Raw genomic sequence first — 19,294 nt, 5'->3', positions numbered from 1 at the left:
TATTACTGAAGTGTATGCACTGTCTGGTAGCGCCCCCTACAGTACAGGGAGGTATTACATGTTCTGTACTCTTTACCTGTACCAGGGTTAGCTTCTCCTTTGGACACCAGGTGAGGGCGACTCCATGTTACTTTTTTAGGACATTGCGTGTGCTGTACAGGACCCGGAAGAAGCTCCTGTCCTCTACATAGACCAGTTTTTCCCAAGCAGGGAGCCCCCAGCTGTTGCAAAACTACAACTCCCAGCATGCCCGGACAGCCTTTGGCTGTCCGGGCATGCTGGGAGTTGTAGTTTTGCAACATCTGGAGGCTCCCTGCTTGGGAAACACTGACCTAGAACGCGATTACAGCTCCCAGAAGATCTTTCTTACTTTTATATGTAAGGATTTGCTTTATCTATATTAGTTATCTACTTATTTTTCTTTAATCCTCACTTTTTCCTATTTTTGGATGATATTTTGGTGCCTTTAGAATCAATTACCAGGTTTCCATAGAGTTCTGGTCTCAACATACAATGGTTTCAACATACAATGGTCGTCCCGGAACCAATTAATACTGTAACTTAAGGGACCACTGTACATACTTACTATATAACAAGAACCAGCATTTTGCATGTCTCCTAAGTTACATTAGCTCATGTTATCTATATAAGGGAGTTAGCTGATAAGAATGCAGGATGATAACCTGTAAAGTTCTCTCCAGGCTTTCTAGCCGCTGACAGAGTCCCTGGACTGAAGCTTGCAGAGCCTCCACTGTGGCTTTAATCTGAGGGCTCAAATGGTTTGGGTTATTTTGGCATCTAGTCTGTAATCCACTTGATGTGTCTCCATGGTCTTCTTCACTGAGATTTCTCAGCCAGCCATCATTAGTGGAGTGAGACTCTAAATGGAGAGAAAACACTTGCTGAAAAGTCATATAATCCGGCATATTTATAAAATCTGATTTATTATTCCTGACCCCCTCAACAAAGGTGAAGGGCTTGAGAGAGTCGGCAGGACCAGCTGACTCTCTATAATGTGCATAGGGGCCTTCAAACTCATCCCGACAAATGACGTTGGTGGAGAGAAAAGCATCTTGGATTTTAAAGGGGTATTCCAGGAAAAAAACTTTTTTTATATATATCAACTGGCTCCAGAAAGTTAAACAGATTTGTAAATTACTTCTATTAAAAAATCTTAATCCTTCCAGTACTTATGAGCTTCTGAAGTTAAGGTTGTTCTTTTCTGTCTAAGTTCTCTCTGATGACACGTGTCTCTGGAAACGCCCAATTTAGAAGCAAATCCCCCTAGCAAACCTCTTCTAAACTGGACGGTTCCCGAGACACGTGTCATCAGAGAGCACTTAGACAGAAAAGAACAACCTTCACTTCAGAAGCTCATAAGTACTGAAAGGATTAACTTTCTAGAGCCAGTTGAGATTTATATATATATATATATATATATATATATATATAAAAGTTTTTTCCTGGATAACCCCTTTAACTACTTGACAATTTTGTTTTTGGGGAGATGATGAGCTATCTGGCAGAGGCTTACCTCCCTTGTTCTCATTCACAACATAAGAATGTTTGGCCATGACGAATGTTCATGTATATATGGTAAATAAAAGAAATAGCTGTTGGCGGCACGAATGTTTGTCCTACAGCTATTATAGGTGTGTATGGGCACCTTTAGTCCACAAAGCAGGATCCCGATTCCCCTTCCAACTATCCACCTCTCCTTACATTTGTTAATGTATTTGGCAATAAATCGGTGAACCTTCTGCAGCATAACGTATTTCAGGAAATCCTGCTTTGTGAGATATTATAGGACACATTACCCTTATTCTATGTTACCAAACATCCAGCATGTCTAGAGCTTGAAGAGGCAATGAAAGACACCAAAAAGGTATTTCTGTGGATGTGTGTAAGCCTCCTCCTCTACCTCTATGTCACAGACCCTTTGTTCTAGTGATAGTTGGCATCTCGGGCTTTGGCCACAGCCAAGAAGAGGACAGCATTCTTCGGAATAACCATTATTAAAGGGGTATTCCGGGCAAAAACATTTTATCCCCTATCCAAAGGATAAGGGATAAGATGTCTGATCGCAGGTGGCCTCCTGCTGTGACCCCCCGCGATCTCCCTGCAGCACCCGCTTTCTGTACGTGTGCTGAATCTCCAGTTTCGGAAACCTCCGGGTTTCCGGGACTGGGGACGTGACGTCACGCCACGCCCCCTCCATTCATGTCTATGGCCGTCACGCCCCCTCCCATAGACATGAATGGAGGGGACGTGGCATGACGTCACGTCCCCAGTCCTGGAAACCCGGAGGTTGCCGAAACTGGAGATTCAGCACCCGCATTGAAAGCGGGTGCTGCAGGGAGATCGCGGGGGGTCTCAGCAGCAGACCCCCCGCGATCAGACATCTTATCCCTTATCCTTTGGATAGGGGATAAAATGTTTTTGTCCGGAATACTCCTTTGCCCGGAATACCTCAAAAAATATGCAACATCTACAGTAGCAGCAGAGTGGAAAAGAGTTCCAAAATCTCAACCACACAGTGCAACAGAAATCAATAGCATGTCAATTGTGTAAGATCTGGTCTTTATGTTCGGTTGTTCTGACTGATTTGTCGTATGACTTACAATTATGCATTTCCTTCCTTTATCAGTGGACTGCTCCTTGTGCCGGGATTTAGTAAGAACATCGGGAGTCTGTTTTTGTATTTCCTAGTATCTTTTCCTGTATTTTTTATTGGTATTTCTTGTCTGCATTTAAAGTAGTGTCAGATTTGTTAAGGATCAATTGTGCATTTTCCCTGTTGACTCCAGTTGGGAAGTCAAAATCTGCAGGTCTAGCAGATTGTGTTGTGATATGCAGAGGAAGAGTGGTGCAGTTGTCAATAGCAACCAATTAGATTTCTTCTTCTTTAATTTTTAAAAAGGCCTCTGAAATTTGAAAGAAGCAATCTGATGGGTTGCTATTGGCAACTACTCTATTTGTCTTCTTTTCTCAAGTGCCATTTTATCTTTAACAGCATATTCGACCCCCAAGGCACAGGGACTAATCTGCACCAAAATTGCCATGATTTAGTGCAGAATTGCTGTAGCGAAATACAGTGCAGTAATACTGTGGATTAATTGCTGTTGAGAATCCACAGCATTTCTGCTACGTGTTGCCGAACCATAAAGTTAGGCTTCCATACAGGTTTTTTCTAGTGTTTTTTTTTTTAAACTTTCCCTGCTGTTTTTGAGCCAAGAAGTGGATCCAACAGGAAGGAGAAGGAAAAGTCCTTCCTTTATATTTCCCATTCCTTTTGAATATACTTCTGGCGTTGGCACAAAAACTCAAGTGGCAGTTTCCCCCCCAAAAAAACACCAGAAAAACCCTATATGGAAACCTAGCCTAAGGGTGCGTTCCCACAGGGCGTATACGCAGCGTATTTGACGCTGCGCAAAATTTACGGCAGCAGCGTGAAATACGCTGCGTATTCCTTGCTCACTATACACACAGGGCTTTCCGGCGGCAGCCCTATGTGTGTAGTGAGTTTTGGAGGCGGGCCGTGTGCCGGTGTGTCTGTGACGCGCGGCTCCGCCTCCAAAACTCACTGCACGCATAGGGCTGCCGCCGGAAAGCCCTGTGTGTATAGTGAGCAAGGAATACGCAGCGTATTTCCCGCTGCTGCCGTAAATTTTGCGCAGCGTCAAATACGCTGCGTATACGCCCTGTGGGAACACACCCTAAAAGTGAACATACAATTGAAGGCTTTTCGTTGCACAATTATTGATGTATACCTGGTACATAGACATCATCCTTTCGCCTGTCTGCACTTTTCCTCCTTGACTTAGTCTTGGTCTTTTTGTGTGTAACATCAGATGCTTTAAATAAGTGTGAACCATGTTCATATTCCTAAAAGGGAAAACATTAGGTTATACTTAAAAATACAGCTGCTTTCTTTTATAAACAGTACATACATGTATATGGGTTGTCTCTGCTTCACTTAAAGAAGATGTCCAGCGGTAATAAACTTATCCGCTATCCTGCGGTTAGGGGATAAATGTCTGATCTCAGGGGTCCGACCTGCTGTGTCCCCTGCAATCTTCTCTACGGGTATCCGGCTCAGCTCCTGGGTGTGACGTTTTGCACACAGCAGGTCAGCTGATCCAAACACGCCATTACCGCTGGACATCTTTTTTAAGTGAATGGGGCTGAGCTGCAATACTCCACACAGCCAGTGAATATGTGTGGTGCTGTTTTTAGAAGAAAACTGCCATGTATTTGTAATAGGGGTGCACATACATATATGAATTGACAGGCTGTACAGGGTTAAGAAGTTTTATTACACCAGCGACTCACTTGATCAGACATGAGCTGTTCCACACTGTCAGAATAATCATTTTCAGATCCCCAGCTATGCAGACGCTGATCCGCTTGCACTGGATGTGCTGCCCCGCCTAAATAGAAATCAGCAATGAGATATAGATGACATACATGCTCAAGAAATAATAGGACTATATCCTAGATAAGAACGGAGATTTGACCATAGTAGCCATAAAACATGCTGTGAGAAATGCTAAAAGGGGTACTCCGGCCCTGAGACATCTTATCCCCTATCCAAATAAGATATCTCACCGCGGAAGTCCAGCCACTGGGGACCCCGTCAATCTTGTATTCGCCACCCACCTGTTTGAGCTGCACGACGCGGTGCCAGCTCACAAACAGTCGGGTGGGACCACGGGGCTGGAGTATCGTGACGTCACACCCCACCCCCGCTATGCAAGTCTATGGGAGGGGGCGTGACGGACGTCATGCCCCCTCCCATAGACTTGCATAGCGGGGGGTGACATCACACGGGGCGGAGTCGTGACGTCACGATACTCCGTCGATAGCCAAGGAAACACATTTGTCCCTGGAGGTATTCAGGGCAAAAATATATCAATAACAACCTTTAAGGGGTGACGCCCTTGCGGGGAAAAACCCTTACTAGAACCTTCCCTATAAAATATCACTTTATTATACTTGATTAAAATATATGACCCCAAACATGTTAAAATTTGACGTGGTATGGGGATATTAAAGTACTAGAGTGGGGGTGAGCTCACACTCTAAAAACGAGTGCTGGACAGGACTGCGGTGTCTTATTCAAATGCACACTCCGGACCACTGGTAATTCCAGTGTCCGCTATAACACCGCTGTCCCTCACTCTTTTGTTTGTGTTTATCCCCAATATCCACGTCGACTAAAACATAGGACCGTAGGCCTCCCCGACGTTTCGCTGATGAATCCGCTTTGTCAAGGGTTGCGAGGCTACGGTGCTCCCAGACACCCGGTAAGCGTTTATATTAACTCGGGTGGCCGGTACTTCCTATCCCTAAGCAGCCAATCTCTGAGCGGGACGTCATGTTCACTGTTCTCGCGTTGTTACAACTAGCGAATCGTGTGCCTATCCTGGCACATGACCTTTGTTTACATCCTTCACGTCCGTGATCTCACACAGTGAACATGACGTCCCGCTCCGAGATTGGCTGCTCTAGGGATAGGAAGTACCGGCCACCCGAGTTAATATAAACACTTACCGGGCGTCTGGGAGAACAGTAGCCTCGCAACCCTTGACAAAGCTGATTCGTCAGCGAAACGTCGGGGAGGCCTACGGTCCTATGTTTTAGTCGACGTGGATATTGGGGATCAACACAAACAAAAGAGTGAGGGACAGCGGTGTTATAGCGGACACTGGAATTACCAGTGGTCCGCAGTGTGCATTTGAATAAGACACCGCAGTCCTGTCCAGCACTCGTTTTTAGAGTGTGAGCTCACCCACACTCTAGTACTTTAATATCCCCATACCACGTCAAATTTTAATATATGTTTGGCGTCATATATTTTAATCAAGTATAATAAAGTGATATTTTATAGGGAGGGTTCTAGTAAGGGTTTTTCCCTGCAAGGGGGTCATGTCACAATACTCCGGCCTCGTGGTCGCCACCCGGCTGTTTGTGAGCTGGCACCGCGGCGTGCAGCTCAAACAGGTGGGTGGCGAATACAAGATTGCGTGAGTCCCCAGCGGCGGGACCCCTGCGGTGAGACATCTTATCCCCTATCCTTTGTCTCAGGGCCGGAGTACCCCTTCAAAGACCTAGTTTGCATTAAACATGGTCGGGAGCAAGTACCATGTCAAAGCAGTCAGTACTGTCTAGTCCAGTGTTCTCTAACCTATGACTCTTCAGTTGTTGCCTTCAGCTTTCAAGGCATAATGGGAATTGTAGTTTAGCATTAGCCGGAGAGCCGCGAGCTGAGGAACACTTATCGAATTCAATAAAGGTCAAGAAGTTGATTTGTATTTAGTAAGGAGAATCCCCAATCTGTCCAACATCTCCTGGCAATTAGATTTCACATTGACGTGAATAGTTACTGTTTGGTCTGTAAATCAGAGCAGAATACACACTGACCTAAAGGATCCGCTCTTTGTTCTAGCTCTTTTTCCGCTGACAGTGTACCCAGCTCCACCTCTTCCATTCCAGTTGCATATTGATTATGGTCTCTAGACTGCTGGTCCTCCATTTCTTCACTCCGCTCTGGTATTGCATGCTCTGTTATATCCTCAGAATGTTCAGTCTCTGTAACATGAGGGGGTTTATAGACAATGAGGGAAAGAAAGCATCAAACAGCAACATCAAGAGGTCTACAAAAAGCAAGACAGGGCCAGAGCGAGGCATAGCTTGGATACATACTATACTGTCAATGTAACATCACATGCTAGATTCAATCTACTGTACAATTATATAGTCATATAGCAACATCCAGTTCCTGTTTTGCGTGTAGGAACCTAGTTGTCATTGCAATGTCTACATCCACCATAGTTATGCCACTGCATTGGCAATGTATGGGTAAGTTACAGATACGTTTTTTCCAGTGTAGATTGGGAGAGATTTATTATGGATGGCATTTAATTTGTTTTTCTTTTAAATATTAAAAGGTGCAGCTTTGGCTGTCCGGGCATGCTGGGAGTTGTAGTTTTGCTACAGCTGGTGCACCTTGGTTAGGAAACACTGCAGAACATATGCCAGGCAACAAAGGACTGCATCAATTGAAATGACCATACAGTGCCCTAGAAATTACATCATTAGATATACAGGGCCACATAGCAATCAGGCAAATAGTATTAAACAGCATACAGGTCTAGCACAGTGAATTCTAGTGTCTACATCCCTGGTGGTCTCTTCTGGCCATAGATGTGTTAATGTAAGCATCCTTAGTGGTCCTGGAAGTAAAAGGGTTAATGTCAATATTCCTGGGGGTCTAGGGTAGAGAAAGGGTTAATGTCAGAACCACTGGCAGTGAAGGGGCTACTGTTAATATACCTGGTGGTCTATAGTATTGAGAGGGCTAATGGTGCGGTGCATACCTTAGGTCTGTTGGTTATATACAAAGGAATTTCCAGCTCCCAAAAAAATTGTAGAAAAAATATTAAAAGTTCAAAATGTAATTAGTCCATATTAAAACCAAAAATGAAAACACCCTGTGTAGATAAAACCCCTACGCCCTAGGCGTAGGGGTTTTATCTACACAGGGTGTTTTCATTTTTGGTTTTAATATGGACTAATTAAATTTTGGACTTTTAATATTTTTTCTACCATTTTTTGGGGAGCTGGAAATTCCTTTGTATTTTTCCTCATGCACCGGGGTAACGGCTCGTCTTCATCCTGGCTTCCAATTCAACATCCACGAGTGCCCAGAGACTAAGCAACTATAAACGGTGAGCTGGCAACAATTTTCTTTGACTCTATTGGTTATATACCTTTCCAGGCTTCAGAACTGACCTGGCTGTAACTTCCTGCTAGCACTGAAATAGATGTGTGTGCAGGGAGGGGATAGAGAGGACTGTGCAGCTGTAACTTTACAGTCACAAAGTTTACAAAGCCATTCATCAAAGCTCTGCCTGATTATTAAGGCGAGAGTCAGTGTGAGGCCACGCTTACACGGACATCCTGCTGCAGCAGAGTCCCATTAATTTCAATGGGATTCTGCTGCACTGTTCACGAGTTGCTCCTATAGCTATACCACCTGCTCTATAGGTTTTTGCTATCTGGATGCAAGATAGAATGTTTTTATTCACTGACAGCGGATAGATATCCTTAAAACTATAAAGAACTGTAACATAAAGTAAGTTAGAAAATTTAAGAAACTTTTTTATGCATTAGTAAGGATTTATAAGTCAAACTCCACGACTGGATCTTTTATAGCCAACTGTAGATGCATTTTCCTTTTATTTGGAAGATAGCAAATCTCTAGTGATAAGATAAACATTGATCACGCTACAGTATATTTGCTCCTCCTTCAGATCTTCAACCTTTACCCCTTGTGCCCTACAAAAACTGCTTTGCCGGAGCTGCTAATAATCTGCTTATACACATACTCAGAAATGCTCTGTGTTTTATTTTTTATTTTTTTATTATTTTTTTTGTATAACGTTTTAAGGGATTTATAGGGCCTTTGGTGTCTAGGGCCTATCTTTAATTTTATGTATAATCCGTTTTTATTGACACCAACAGAATAGAATACATGTCCAAAATTAGAAAACAAACACGTCATGGTGAGTAAAATTAAGACATGCTTGAACACGCAGCTGCAAAAAAGGTATCAGATTTTTTTGTATTTAACAAAGAAAAACTCAAATAACAGTAATGGCATAGAACTAAGATAGTACAAGGATTGCCCTACACAGACAGGTACCAAATTAAACCTGCCGCACACAGAGCCAGCTGCTAAGAATGCATATAGACAAGGTATATGAGCAGTAAAATAAAAAAAATAAAAAAAAGAATAAGGAAAAAATAAATAAAGTAAATAAACAAAGAAAATAAAGAAATAAAAGGATAAAAGAAAACCGCAAGAAACTAGTAAAGGGTAGAGAAAAAGGAAAGACAGACAGAACAAGGGGGATGCCTATCTTTATTATCTTATTTATCTTTATTTATCTCCTTTAAGGAAAAAAAGTATTTATTCAGCCACCAATTGTGCATGTTCTCCCACTTAAAAAGATGAGAGAGGCCTGTAATTCTCATCACAGGTATACCTCAACTATGAGAGACATAATGAGAAAAAAAATCCATCACATTGTCTGATTTTTTAAGAATTTATCTGCAAATTATGGTGGAAAATAGGTATTTGATGATCCCAAACACACCGCCCAGGCAACGAAGGAGTGGCCTCGTAAGAAGCATTTCAAGGTCCTGGATTGGCCTATCCAGTCTCCAGATCTCAACCCCATAGAAAACCTTTGGAAGGAGTTTAAAGTCTGTGTTGCCCAGTGACAGCCCCAAAACATCACTCATCTGCATGAAGGAATGGGCAAAAATACCAGCAACTGTGTGTGAAAACCTTGTAAAGACTTACAGAAAATGTTTGACCTCTGTCATTGCCAACAAAGGGTATAAAAGTATTGAGATGAACTTTTGTTATTGACCAAATACTTATTTTCCACCATAATTTGCTAATAAATTATTTAAAAATCAGACAATGTGATTTTATGGATTTTTTTTTCTCATTCTGTCTCTCATAGTTGAGGAATACCTATGATGAAAATTACAGGCGTCTCATCTTTTTAAGTGGGAGAACATGCACAATTGGTGGCTGACTAAATACTTTTCCCCCCCCACTGTATAATGATCCAATCTAGTTTCTAAATAACACCACTATACACTTCTATGTAATACTGGGTGCTTACCCTGGAGGCTCTGGGCACAGTTTGCCACCACCTTAAGCATAAAGAACACTATGGAGGGCGTTTGACAAACAGATGCAATAAGAGTCGTGCACCATTTAAAGGGGTACTCCAGTGGAAAACAAATGTTTTCAAATTATCTGGTGCCAGAAAGTTATACAGGATTGTAAATTACTGTTATTTAAAATAATAATCTTAAACATTCCAGTACTTATCAGCTGCTATATGCTCCACAGGAAGTTGTGTAGTTCTTTCCAGTCTGACCACAGTGCTCTTTGCTGCCACCTCTGTCCATGTCAGGAACTGTCCAGAGCAGGAGCAAATGCCCATAGGAAACCTCTACAGCTCTAGACAGTTCCTGACACAGACAGAGGTGGCAGCAGAGAGCACTGTTGTCAGACTGGAAAGAACACAACAACTTCCTATGGAGCATACAGCAGCTGATAAGTACTGGAAGGATTAAGATTTTTATATAGAAGTAATTTACAAATCTGTGTAACTTTCTGACACCAGTTGATTTAAAAAAACATTTGTTTTTCTACTGGAATACCCCTTTAAGGAATCTGCCTCAGCTTCCTGGAGCCCTGCACAAAATCTATGATAGCTCAGAGCTAGCGTATTATTCACTATAGCTCAGTTACTGGCGTGAACTATAGTAAACCTGGAGGCCACGTCCTCTTTTATACTAAGCCCCACCCACTTTCTTGTGGTGCAGACAGATGTAATTCAGCATAATGTGGCAAATTTTGTGCAAATCCCTTTGTGCAAACATTTTTTGACTTTTTTTCCCCCTTTACACAAAAAAAAACCTTTGTAAATTAAAAAAAATATTCCCACCCTATAGGTATAATGTAGGTAAACTAAACTAAATGTGTAAGATTTTATAACAAAGAAGGGTTCACCTACCACTGGTGGTCGTGAAAAAGGAGTCGGGGGGACGTGGCATATCAGGGATGACATCATACAGGGGGCGGAAAGGCTCAATCATCTCAGGTGATGTGTCTTCCAGAGGGAATGTGTCTATAATCTAATACAAAATACAAGGTTTATGGCTTTTATTATGACAGAAAACCTTTTTGACTCAAATACTAGTATATTAAAGGGGTACTCCACTGCCCCAGCGTTCAGAACATTTTGTTCCAAACACTGGGTGAGGGCTGCGGGGGTCGTGAGGTCATGGCCACGCTCCTTGTGACATCACGCCATGCCCCCTCAATGCAAGTCTATGGGAGGGGGCGTGGCAGCCGCCACGCCCCCTCCCATACACTTGCATTGAGGGGGCGTGACGTGGCATCACATAGGGGCATGGCCGTGCTGGGATGCACAGCGATCACCTATAATACGTGTCTGTGTGGGAACCTGGCAGCAAGTGTTCCAATTTCCCTGCAGCGCCACCACAGGGGAAATGAAGCATTACACATTTCCCTTTAAAAACCAATGGGCCATCCATATAATGCATGTACATGCTATGTTCTCCAGACACTCTTTGTTGCCGCTCTTCATTCTGGTGTAGAACCTTTACCTATAAACGCTCTAATAGGGTTTTGAATTTTTTACTTATAAAAAAGTCAAAATCTTTGAGCTCCTGTATGTCAGACATACAAGTATAGGCAAGTCCAATGCCTAAACTAGTAATGTATTTGGCAATGCACTCAATATAATGGAAATATGTTGTGCTGACCCAACCCAAATAATAACCAAGCTGCAGGTTTGTAGACAGATTTTCCTTCTTCCAGAACAAAGATTCAGCTGATAGCCCTAGCTCTGTACCTGCATACCCTGGCCAAAGGAACCCATACAACTTTTTTCCCAATCCCTCCATTTACCAGGGTACGCTGATCATTCTTGTTTTCTGAATGGAGATAGGAGGGGTAACCCGCTGCCAGACATCCCCAATCCTCCTCTTCCCCCAACATCTGCCACCCAGGGAGGCCCTGTCAACATTATACAGTCAGCTGGTCTTGCTAAAATCAGAAAGTTTGGTTTTTAATATGTATGAGGTGGTGAAGAGCCTAAAGGAACGTGACTTGGTGAAGCCACCTATGCATCTAGCACCCAGAGCACGTCATTTCATGGTTGGCATGTTGGTATGGCTCATGTGGGCACATGCATGTTAGTGACAATGAACTCATGTGCTTACCCGCTCAATCTACCAGACCCTAAAGACATCTAGGATTAGGTGCCCACAAAGTCTATTGAGAACATTTTGAATTTCCAATTCCTTTTGGTGTAAAATGGTAGTCCAATGCCATGGCTTTACAGACATAACCATGACAACCGTATGCTCGTGGTTGATGTTATACCCAGATATCAAAGGGTTATGATGATGGCTTTTCTCAACTTGCCCTAATTATTAGACTTGACTTCAATGCTGTAGAGACATCACATGGTAATATACCTTTTGTGCCACCATTTTCATTTCTCTGATATAAGCACACATGGCATCTTCTTGACTCATAGCACCAAGCTTGCTCCAGGCATCCCTGCAAAAATGCACCAGGATAATGGAAAATTCATTGTGGCATAGGAAATGGGTAAGTATTAGGTGTTCCACAATTTGACATGTGGCTTCCCTCTGATCCAAAACAGAAAACTTACAGCAAAACGATAATGAATTAATGGGGTACTCCACCCCTAGACATCGTATCCCCTATCCAAAGGATAGGGGATAGGATGTCTGATGGCGGGGTCCCACCACTGGGAACCCCCGCAATCTCTCCTGCAGCACCCCCTGTCATCTGGTGCATGGAGCGAGCTTCGTTCTGTGCCTGATGACTGGCGATGCAGGGGTCGGAGGATTGTGCCGTCTCGGCCCCGCCTCCCACGTGACATCACGCCCCCTTAATGCAAGTCTATGGGAGGGGGAGTGCCGGCCGCGGGGGTTCCTTTGGATAGGGGATAAGATGTCTAGGGGCGGAGTACCCCTTTAAAGGATTGTTTCATCATGACAACCCTTTCTCAAATCAAGCATGCCAGATGATCTGCAGATTGACAGCCATACATTTTTAGCAGCCACTTCAGGGACAAGGCGGGCAGTAAAATAAAGGGGAGAGGTAGGTTAGCCAAAACAGGAGTCATTGATACTTACCGTATTTTTCGCCGTATAAGACGCACTTTTTCTTCCCCAAAACTGGGGGGAAAAAGTCGGTGCGTCTTATACGGCGAATACACCCCTATCGTGGCGGTCCCTGCGGCCATCAACGGCCGGGACCCGCGGCTAATACAGGACATCACCGATCGCGGTGATGCCCTGTATTAACCCTTCAGACGGGGCGATCAAAGCTGACCGCCGCGTCTGAAGGGAAAGTTACACTAACCCGGCTGTTCAGTGGGGCTGTTCGGGACCGCCGCGATCTCACCGCGGCGGTCCCGAACAGCCCGACTGAATAGCCGGGTTAGTGCTTACAGGACACCGGGAGGGACCTTACCTGCCTCCTCGGTGTCTTCTCCGTTCAGGGATCCCCTGTATGGCCGGCGCTCTCCTTCCTCGTCATCACGTCGTCGCGTACGTGCGTCGGCGTGCGTAACGACGTGATGGCGGCGACGGAGAGTGAGGATACCCGGCCGGCAGCAGAGACGTTCCGGAGCGACATCCAGGGCAGCGGTGACGGGTCCGGAGCGGCGGGGACACGTGAGTATTACCTTCTATGCAGTGGTCTTCAATCTGCGGACCTCCCGATGTTGCAAAACTACAACTCCCAGCATGCCCGGACAGCCAACGGCTGTCCGGGCATGCTGGGAGTTGTAGTTTTGCAACATCTGGAGGTCCGCAGGTTGAAGACCACTATTGGGTTCAAAATCTTTATTTTTTTAGATTTTTCCCCTAAAAATTGGGTGCGTCTTATACGCCGGTGCGTCCTATAGGACGAAAAATACGGTATTGCCTCCTTGCTGTTGCTCACAGAGGAGTCTCGTGTGCATTAGACCCTCTCTGACATTCATATTGTCTAATAAGCCATATGAATTAATGTAAAGTGTTCATACCACTTATATTTGCCAATAGGATCCCAAAAACCAGGGCGGGATATGTTGCAGGGTCCTACTGTAGCCTGTTTGTAGTAGCTGTAAAATCTGAGCATTTCCTCATAGGACGGCCGGTAAGCACCTAGAGATGTCAAAATAAAAGATCAAATCATTCAGTTACTCATGGGACAGAAGTTAAACAGACATGCACTAAAACCTCTTTGAAATGTCTACCCAAAATTACATTTAAAAGTGTTTTTTTGGGGGAGTGGTCTTTCAACAGAAAGTGGTCAGTATGCATAATACATGGGGGGAACAAAAGGTTGGTCTCAGCAAATCTGGTGTAGACAAGGTAGTTGTCTTCTCAAAGAGGTGGTCTTGATATACCGAATAATTAGGCAATGCTTTTGAATGAATGGTGGCTTTTAGGTATCTGCCTCAAACTAACACATGTTCCTTTTGATACACAAAACTTAAAAGGTTACTATCATTTAATAAAAAATAAACTTTTAACACTTACTCAGACATGTCAAAAGTTTTGATGGCACCAGGTTTGCTAGTTAAAAGCCTGGGAATTTCGCGACAGCGTGCTGCTCACTCCCCGGCTATCAATCCAATCTGACCTTTTCATAATATATGTCTATCCAACAAAAAGGTCAGATCTGGCCTTGTTGGAAGAAATCTGTGAAAATACATTGATTTACGAACTGTCCCCTGCTAGGATCCACTGTGATCAGCTGTAGAAACCAGGGCAGTAAGTGTTCCGTTTCCCTACAGTGCCATCACAGGGAACGTTTAGCATTACACAGTGCCTGTTCTCATAGATGTGCTGCAGGGCAGGATGGGCCTTCCAGAATAAGAAATGCTCTCTATACTCTGACCACTCTAGTAAAGAGTCGGATAAGTAGAAAATCCCTCTTTAGGCGCTGCTTCTCCCGATGGATACACTCGAGTCAAATAGTCGATTGAAAGATGATTTTTATTTTGACCAATGACGCGTTTCGGGTATTAACCCTTCCTCAGATTGGTACAGATACCAATCTGAGGAAGCGTTAATACCCGAAACGCGTCATTGGTCAAAATAAAAACCCTCTTTTAATCAACTACTTGACTCGAGTGTATCCATTGGGAGAAGCAGCGCCTAAAGAGGGATTTTCTACTTATCCGACTGTATGCATTGTGGACAGTCGTCACGCCCCCTCCCATAGACTTGCATTGAGGGGGCGGGGCGTGGCGGCATGAGGGGGCGGGGCTATGACTTCACGAGCTGCCGGCTCCAGCGTTCGGAACAGTTTGTTCCAAACGCTGAGCAGCGGAGTACCCCTTTAAGGACATAATGTCTCTGTATACAGCTTTTATGTGCAGGACTTCTATCACCCTGACCTGTCTGCGAGACTGTCACAGAGTAGCTTGGATAAGTGAAAACCAGGGCAAAGTGTCAAATACTGTCAGAATAATGGACATTGCATGAGAAAAGAGCTGGCAGCTGTTCCAATTACCAAGATATCTTAAATCTCCAGGGGGGAAAGGCTACACCTGGTACCACCGTCTAACCGGTGCTGACTGCATAAGCCATTCTATCTGATGTCATGTATTGAATCCATACACTGTAAAAATCCATGCGTTTTATCATAAAGCTCAGGCTACTATAATTGCATTATTGCAATGATCTATTACTGCACCTCCCTACTGTGTAGTGGCAGGATAGCCTATGAGGTCTGCAGGTATAGGGGCATATTGGCCCAGGAGAACTTTCTATAGCTATACTATCTAAAGCAGTGTTTCCCAACCAGGGTGCCTCCAGCTGCTGCAAAACTACAACTCCCAGCATGCCCGGACAGCCAACGGCTGTCCGGGCATGCTGGGAGTTGTAGTTTTGCAACAGCTGGAGGCACCCTGGTTGGGAAATACTGATCTAAAGCATTGGGTAATAGGGACATACAGGCAAATAAGTAACTGCATAAAAGAACATTTTAGGAAGCCATTACATAGGGATCTACCTACCGTTTTTTGGTAAGCTCTGGATAACTGACACAGCTGCATTGAATTGTCTCCGATATCCAGTTTCATCTTGATCCGTGCCCATTTGTCCAGAATGCAGCGCTGCGCCTGACTGCAGCGTAGAAAGCTCCTGAGCTCTGCTTCGTCCTCAGGACCAAAGTACTGCCAGCTAGTGCCGTGGCACTGACGGACTGTATGCTGCCCTGATAACAGATGGACTCTGATCTGCCTCTGCTGACGGCTTTATACCGAGAAGGCCAGAACCTACAAGAAGCAAAATCATAAGGAATACTATTACAGCACAGGCCATGTTCATAGCCATGTTCATATCTCTAGCTCTTTAGTCTTTGCTAAGGTAATATCTATTTCTGGGAAAGTTGGGTGAGGGTGGGTTCACACCACGTTTTTTAAGTATGTTTCCCGTATACGTTTTCATTATTGAAAACCTATGGAACCGTATTGAAAACCGTATACATAGACAAATAATTGAAAACCGCATGCCCCCTGATGCATCCGGTTGCGTACGGTTTGCTTGCAATACGGTTTTCTCCCGTACTCAAAACCGTAGTTGACCACGGTTTTGTCTCCAGTTTAAAAACCGTACTGCAACCTCATACCTTTTTTTTTTTTTAACATGGATGTCAATGGGAAACGTATACTGTTTTCACTTTGCACATATGCATTTGCATCCTAAAGTCCCCACCCAAGACCCCTTCCATTAAAAATGGACAACATTTTCAAAAACTTTTTTTTTTTTTTTTTAATAAAAACGGACGGAACTGTATGCACTTTTAAAAACAGTATACGGTTTACTTTTTCCAATACTTTACTTTTTACAGTTTTTTTGCCATACGGTTTTCTTTAGATAAACTGATTGAAAACAGTATGGCAAAAACGTGATGTGAACCCAGCCTGACACCTACAACGCTGTCACTGCAGCACTTACAGAAGTTATCACCCAACTTTCCAAGAGTCCTGAATTGAAAACTTAGGCGATCTTACTAATGACCAAGTAGAATTTGTATGGATTTGACAGAAGAGGACGACTAGGTGATTCTTTAAATTTGTCTTTTCTATAAAACAGTCTTTTAACAATAGGCTGATCAAAATGTGACCACCAGCGATCAGCTGTTATTTGTGGGAAAACCTGGCAGTAAGTGTTTAGTTTCCCTGCAGTGCCACCAAAGGGCAAATGGAGCATTACATAGTCTATTTGAATCAATGGGCTGTCTGTATAGAGACTATTAGATTTTGGACAGTCCAAATGTCAATGAAGATGACTAACGCCCCTCTACTACTTCTCCACCTCCCCGTACAAATAGTTCAATGCCTTGGACAAGGTATGAAAACATTGGATATTTCACAAAAACGTAAGAGTGATCATCGCACTATTAAGAGATTTGTGGCTGATTCAGAGCACAGACGGGTTTCTGCAGATAAAGGCACATTGAGGAAGATTTCTGCCAGATCCATGCATCGGATGAAGAGAGCAGCTGATAAAATACTATTACATAGCAGCAAACAGATATTTGAAGCTGCTGGTGCCTCTGGAGTCCCACAGACATCAAGGTGTAGAGTCCTCCAGAGTCTTGCAACTGTGCATTAACCTTCTATTCGGCCACCACTAACCAATGCTTAAAAGCAGAAACGACTGCAATGAGCAGAAAAATACATGAAGACTAATTTTTAACCCCTAAAGGACCGTTTTTTTTTTCCATTTTTGCACTTTTATTTTATCCTCCTTACCTTTAAAAAATCATAACTCTTTCAATTTTGCACCTAAAAATCCATATGATGACTTATTTTTTGCGCCACCAATTCTACTTTGTGTATGGAGAAAGGCAGGAAGATGATGAGCACCACACAAATCCTGGCACAAGTCCCGGAATTCACAACACTGAACACTTCACACTGGACAGCAATCCTCTAAATGTCCCATGCTGAGAAGCGGGATATGCACAAACAAGAAAGACGTAGCAGCGGCACTCACTGAGTTGTGCAGGGTTTCTATATTTGAGGGAGCAGAACAGGACAGCAAGAGCTGGCGCGATCCACAAGAAAAGAGCGACACAGTGTTTCCCGGTGGCTCTATTCACTGTGTCGCTCTATTCTTGTGGATCGCTCCAGCTCTTGCTGTCCTGTTCTGCTCCCTCAAATAAAGAAACCCTGCACAACTCAGTGAGTGCCGCTGCTACGTCTTTCTTGTTTGTGCAATTCTACTTTGTAATGACATCAGCCATTTTACCCAAAAATCTACGAAAATTTCTTTTTTGTCTTGTCCACAGTGGTCTCTGCTGACACCTGATGCCCGTATCAGAAACTGTCCAGAGCAGGAGAAAATCCCCATAGCAAACATATGCTGCTCTGGACAGTTCCTGACACAGACAGAGGTGTCAGCAGAGAGCACTGTGGACAAGATAAAAAAGAAAAGAATTTCCTCTGTAGCATACAGCTGCTAATAGGTACTGGAAGGACAAACATTTTTTAAATAGAAGTAATTTACAAATCTGTTTAACTTTCTGGCACCAGTTGATTTTAAAAAAAATAAAAAAAATAAAATAAATTCCACCAGGGTACCCCTTTAAGTTCAAGCCAAACTGACTAATTCCCTGACTTGTCAGACAAATTATAAACCCTCATATTTCGAGAACAGAAGAGCATATCAAGAAACAGTAAAAAAAAAAAAAAAAAGGTGCGTGATCAGGCACCCTAAACTATTTAATGAAAGTAATATCTAAATTTTTTTTTTGTGTTGGCCACAGGTCCCCTTTAATACACAACTCCTTACTCATGCAGTATACATAGGTGAAAAACATGAAGCTGACCACAGTCATGAACATTTACCTCCTGAGTCACCTATATATTGTATTTCCCTGATAATACAAATTAATTTGAAGTCTCCAGGATTCCGTAGACAGAAGAGTGAAGGAAAGAGAGATGTGAAATCAATAGGTATTTAAAGACCTCCACCCTAGTGATTTTTATTCTCAGGAGCGCGAAGATCTGTTTACTACAGAGGTGAGTACCTTGGGAACGCACGCTGGAAAACAAGATATATACTGGTAAAGGATGAGAAAATAACCTTCCCACAGACAATACCACTAAAAAGAGAGGAAAAATGCAATAAATAAGGTTAAAGTGGTAGGACAAGCCCTGTCCCTATGTCTTAGGCCAGTATCCCCATACCTGTGGCTCTCTAGTTATTAGCTGCTATATACTACAGAGAAAGTTCTTTTCTTTTTTTTTCAGTCCACAGTGCTCTCTGCTGACACCTCTGTCCGTATCAGGAACTGTCCAGAGCAGGCGCAAATCCCCATAGCAAATCTATGCTGCTCTGGACAGTTCCTGATAAGGACAGAGGTGTCAGCAGAGAGCACTGTGGTCAGGAAAAAAAATAAAAAATAAACCCAAAAACAAAAGAACTTTGTCTGTGATATACAGCCACTAATAAGTACTGGAAGGATAAAGATATTTTAATAGAAGTAAATTACAAATCTGTTTAACTTTCTGGCACCAGTTGATTTAAAAAAAAAAATGTTTTCCACCGGAGTACCCCTTTAAGTTCAAGCTGAACTGAATCATTCCCTGACTTGTCAGACAAGGTTGTCAGGGCATGATGAGAGTTATAGTAC

The 19,294-nt window shown here is 43.3% G+C and overlaps 1 protein-coding gene across 6 annotated transcripts in view; it reads right to left on the bottom strand.

Annotated features, from left to right (window-relative positions):
* The window catches only part of ACBD4 (acyl-CoA binding domain containing 4), a 65,427-nt gene that overhangs the window by 3,048 nt on the left and 43,085 nt on the right, over positions 1–19,294 (bottom strand). For 5 of the 6 annotated variants that reach the window (XM_056549393.1, XM_056549390.1, XM_056549388.1 and 2 more), the window contains 8 exons: positions 15,666–15,926; positions 13,683–13,803; positions 12,097–12,181; positions 10,605–10,725; positions 6,424–6,591; positions 4,333–4,430; positions 3,771–3,885; positions 684–880 (listed from right to left, as the gene is read on the bottom strand). In XM_056549393.1, coding sequence (XP_056405368.1) covers positions 684–880; positions 3,771–3,885; positions 4,333–4,430; positions 6,424–6,591; positions 10,605–10,725; positions 12,097–12,181; positions 13,683–13,803; positions 15,666–15,747 — 987 coding nt within the window. In that variant the 5' untranslated portion in view covers positions 15,748–15,926. Of the gene's footprint in view, positions 1–683; positions 881–3,770; positions 3,886–4,332; positions 4,431–6,423; positions 6,592–10,604; positions 10,726–12,096; positions 12,182–13,682; positions 13,804–15,665; positions 15,927–18,506; positions 18,703–19,294 lie in introns of all 6 variants that reach the window. The other variant, XM_056549389.1, reaches the window with a different exon arrangement.

The sequence above is a fragment of the Hyla sarda genome, chromosome 12 (genome assembly GCF_029499605.1).
Source record: "Hyla sarda isolate aHylSar1 chromosome 12, aHylSar1.hap1, whole genome shotgun sequence".
NCBI classification, from domain to species: domain Eukaryota; kingdom Metazoa; phylum Chordata; class Amphibia; order Anura; family Hylidae; genus Hyla; species Hyla sarda.
Note: the sequence above shows the minus strand (reverse complement) of the source record. Positions and strands in the feature narration are given on the sequence as shown.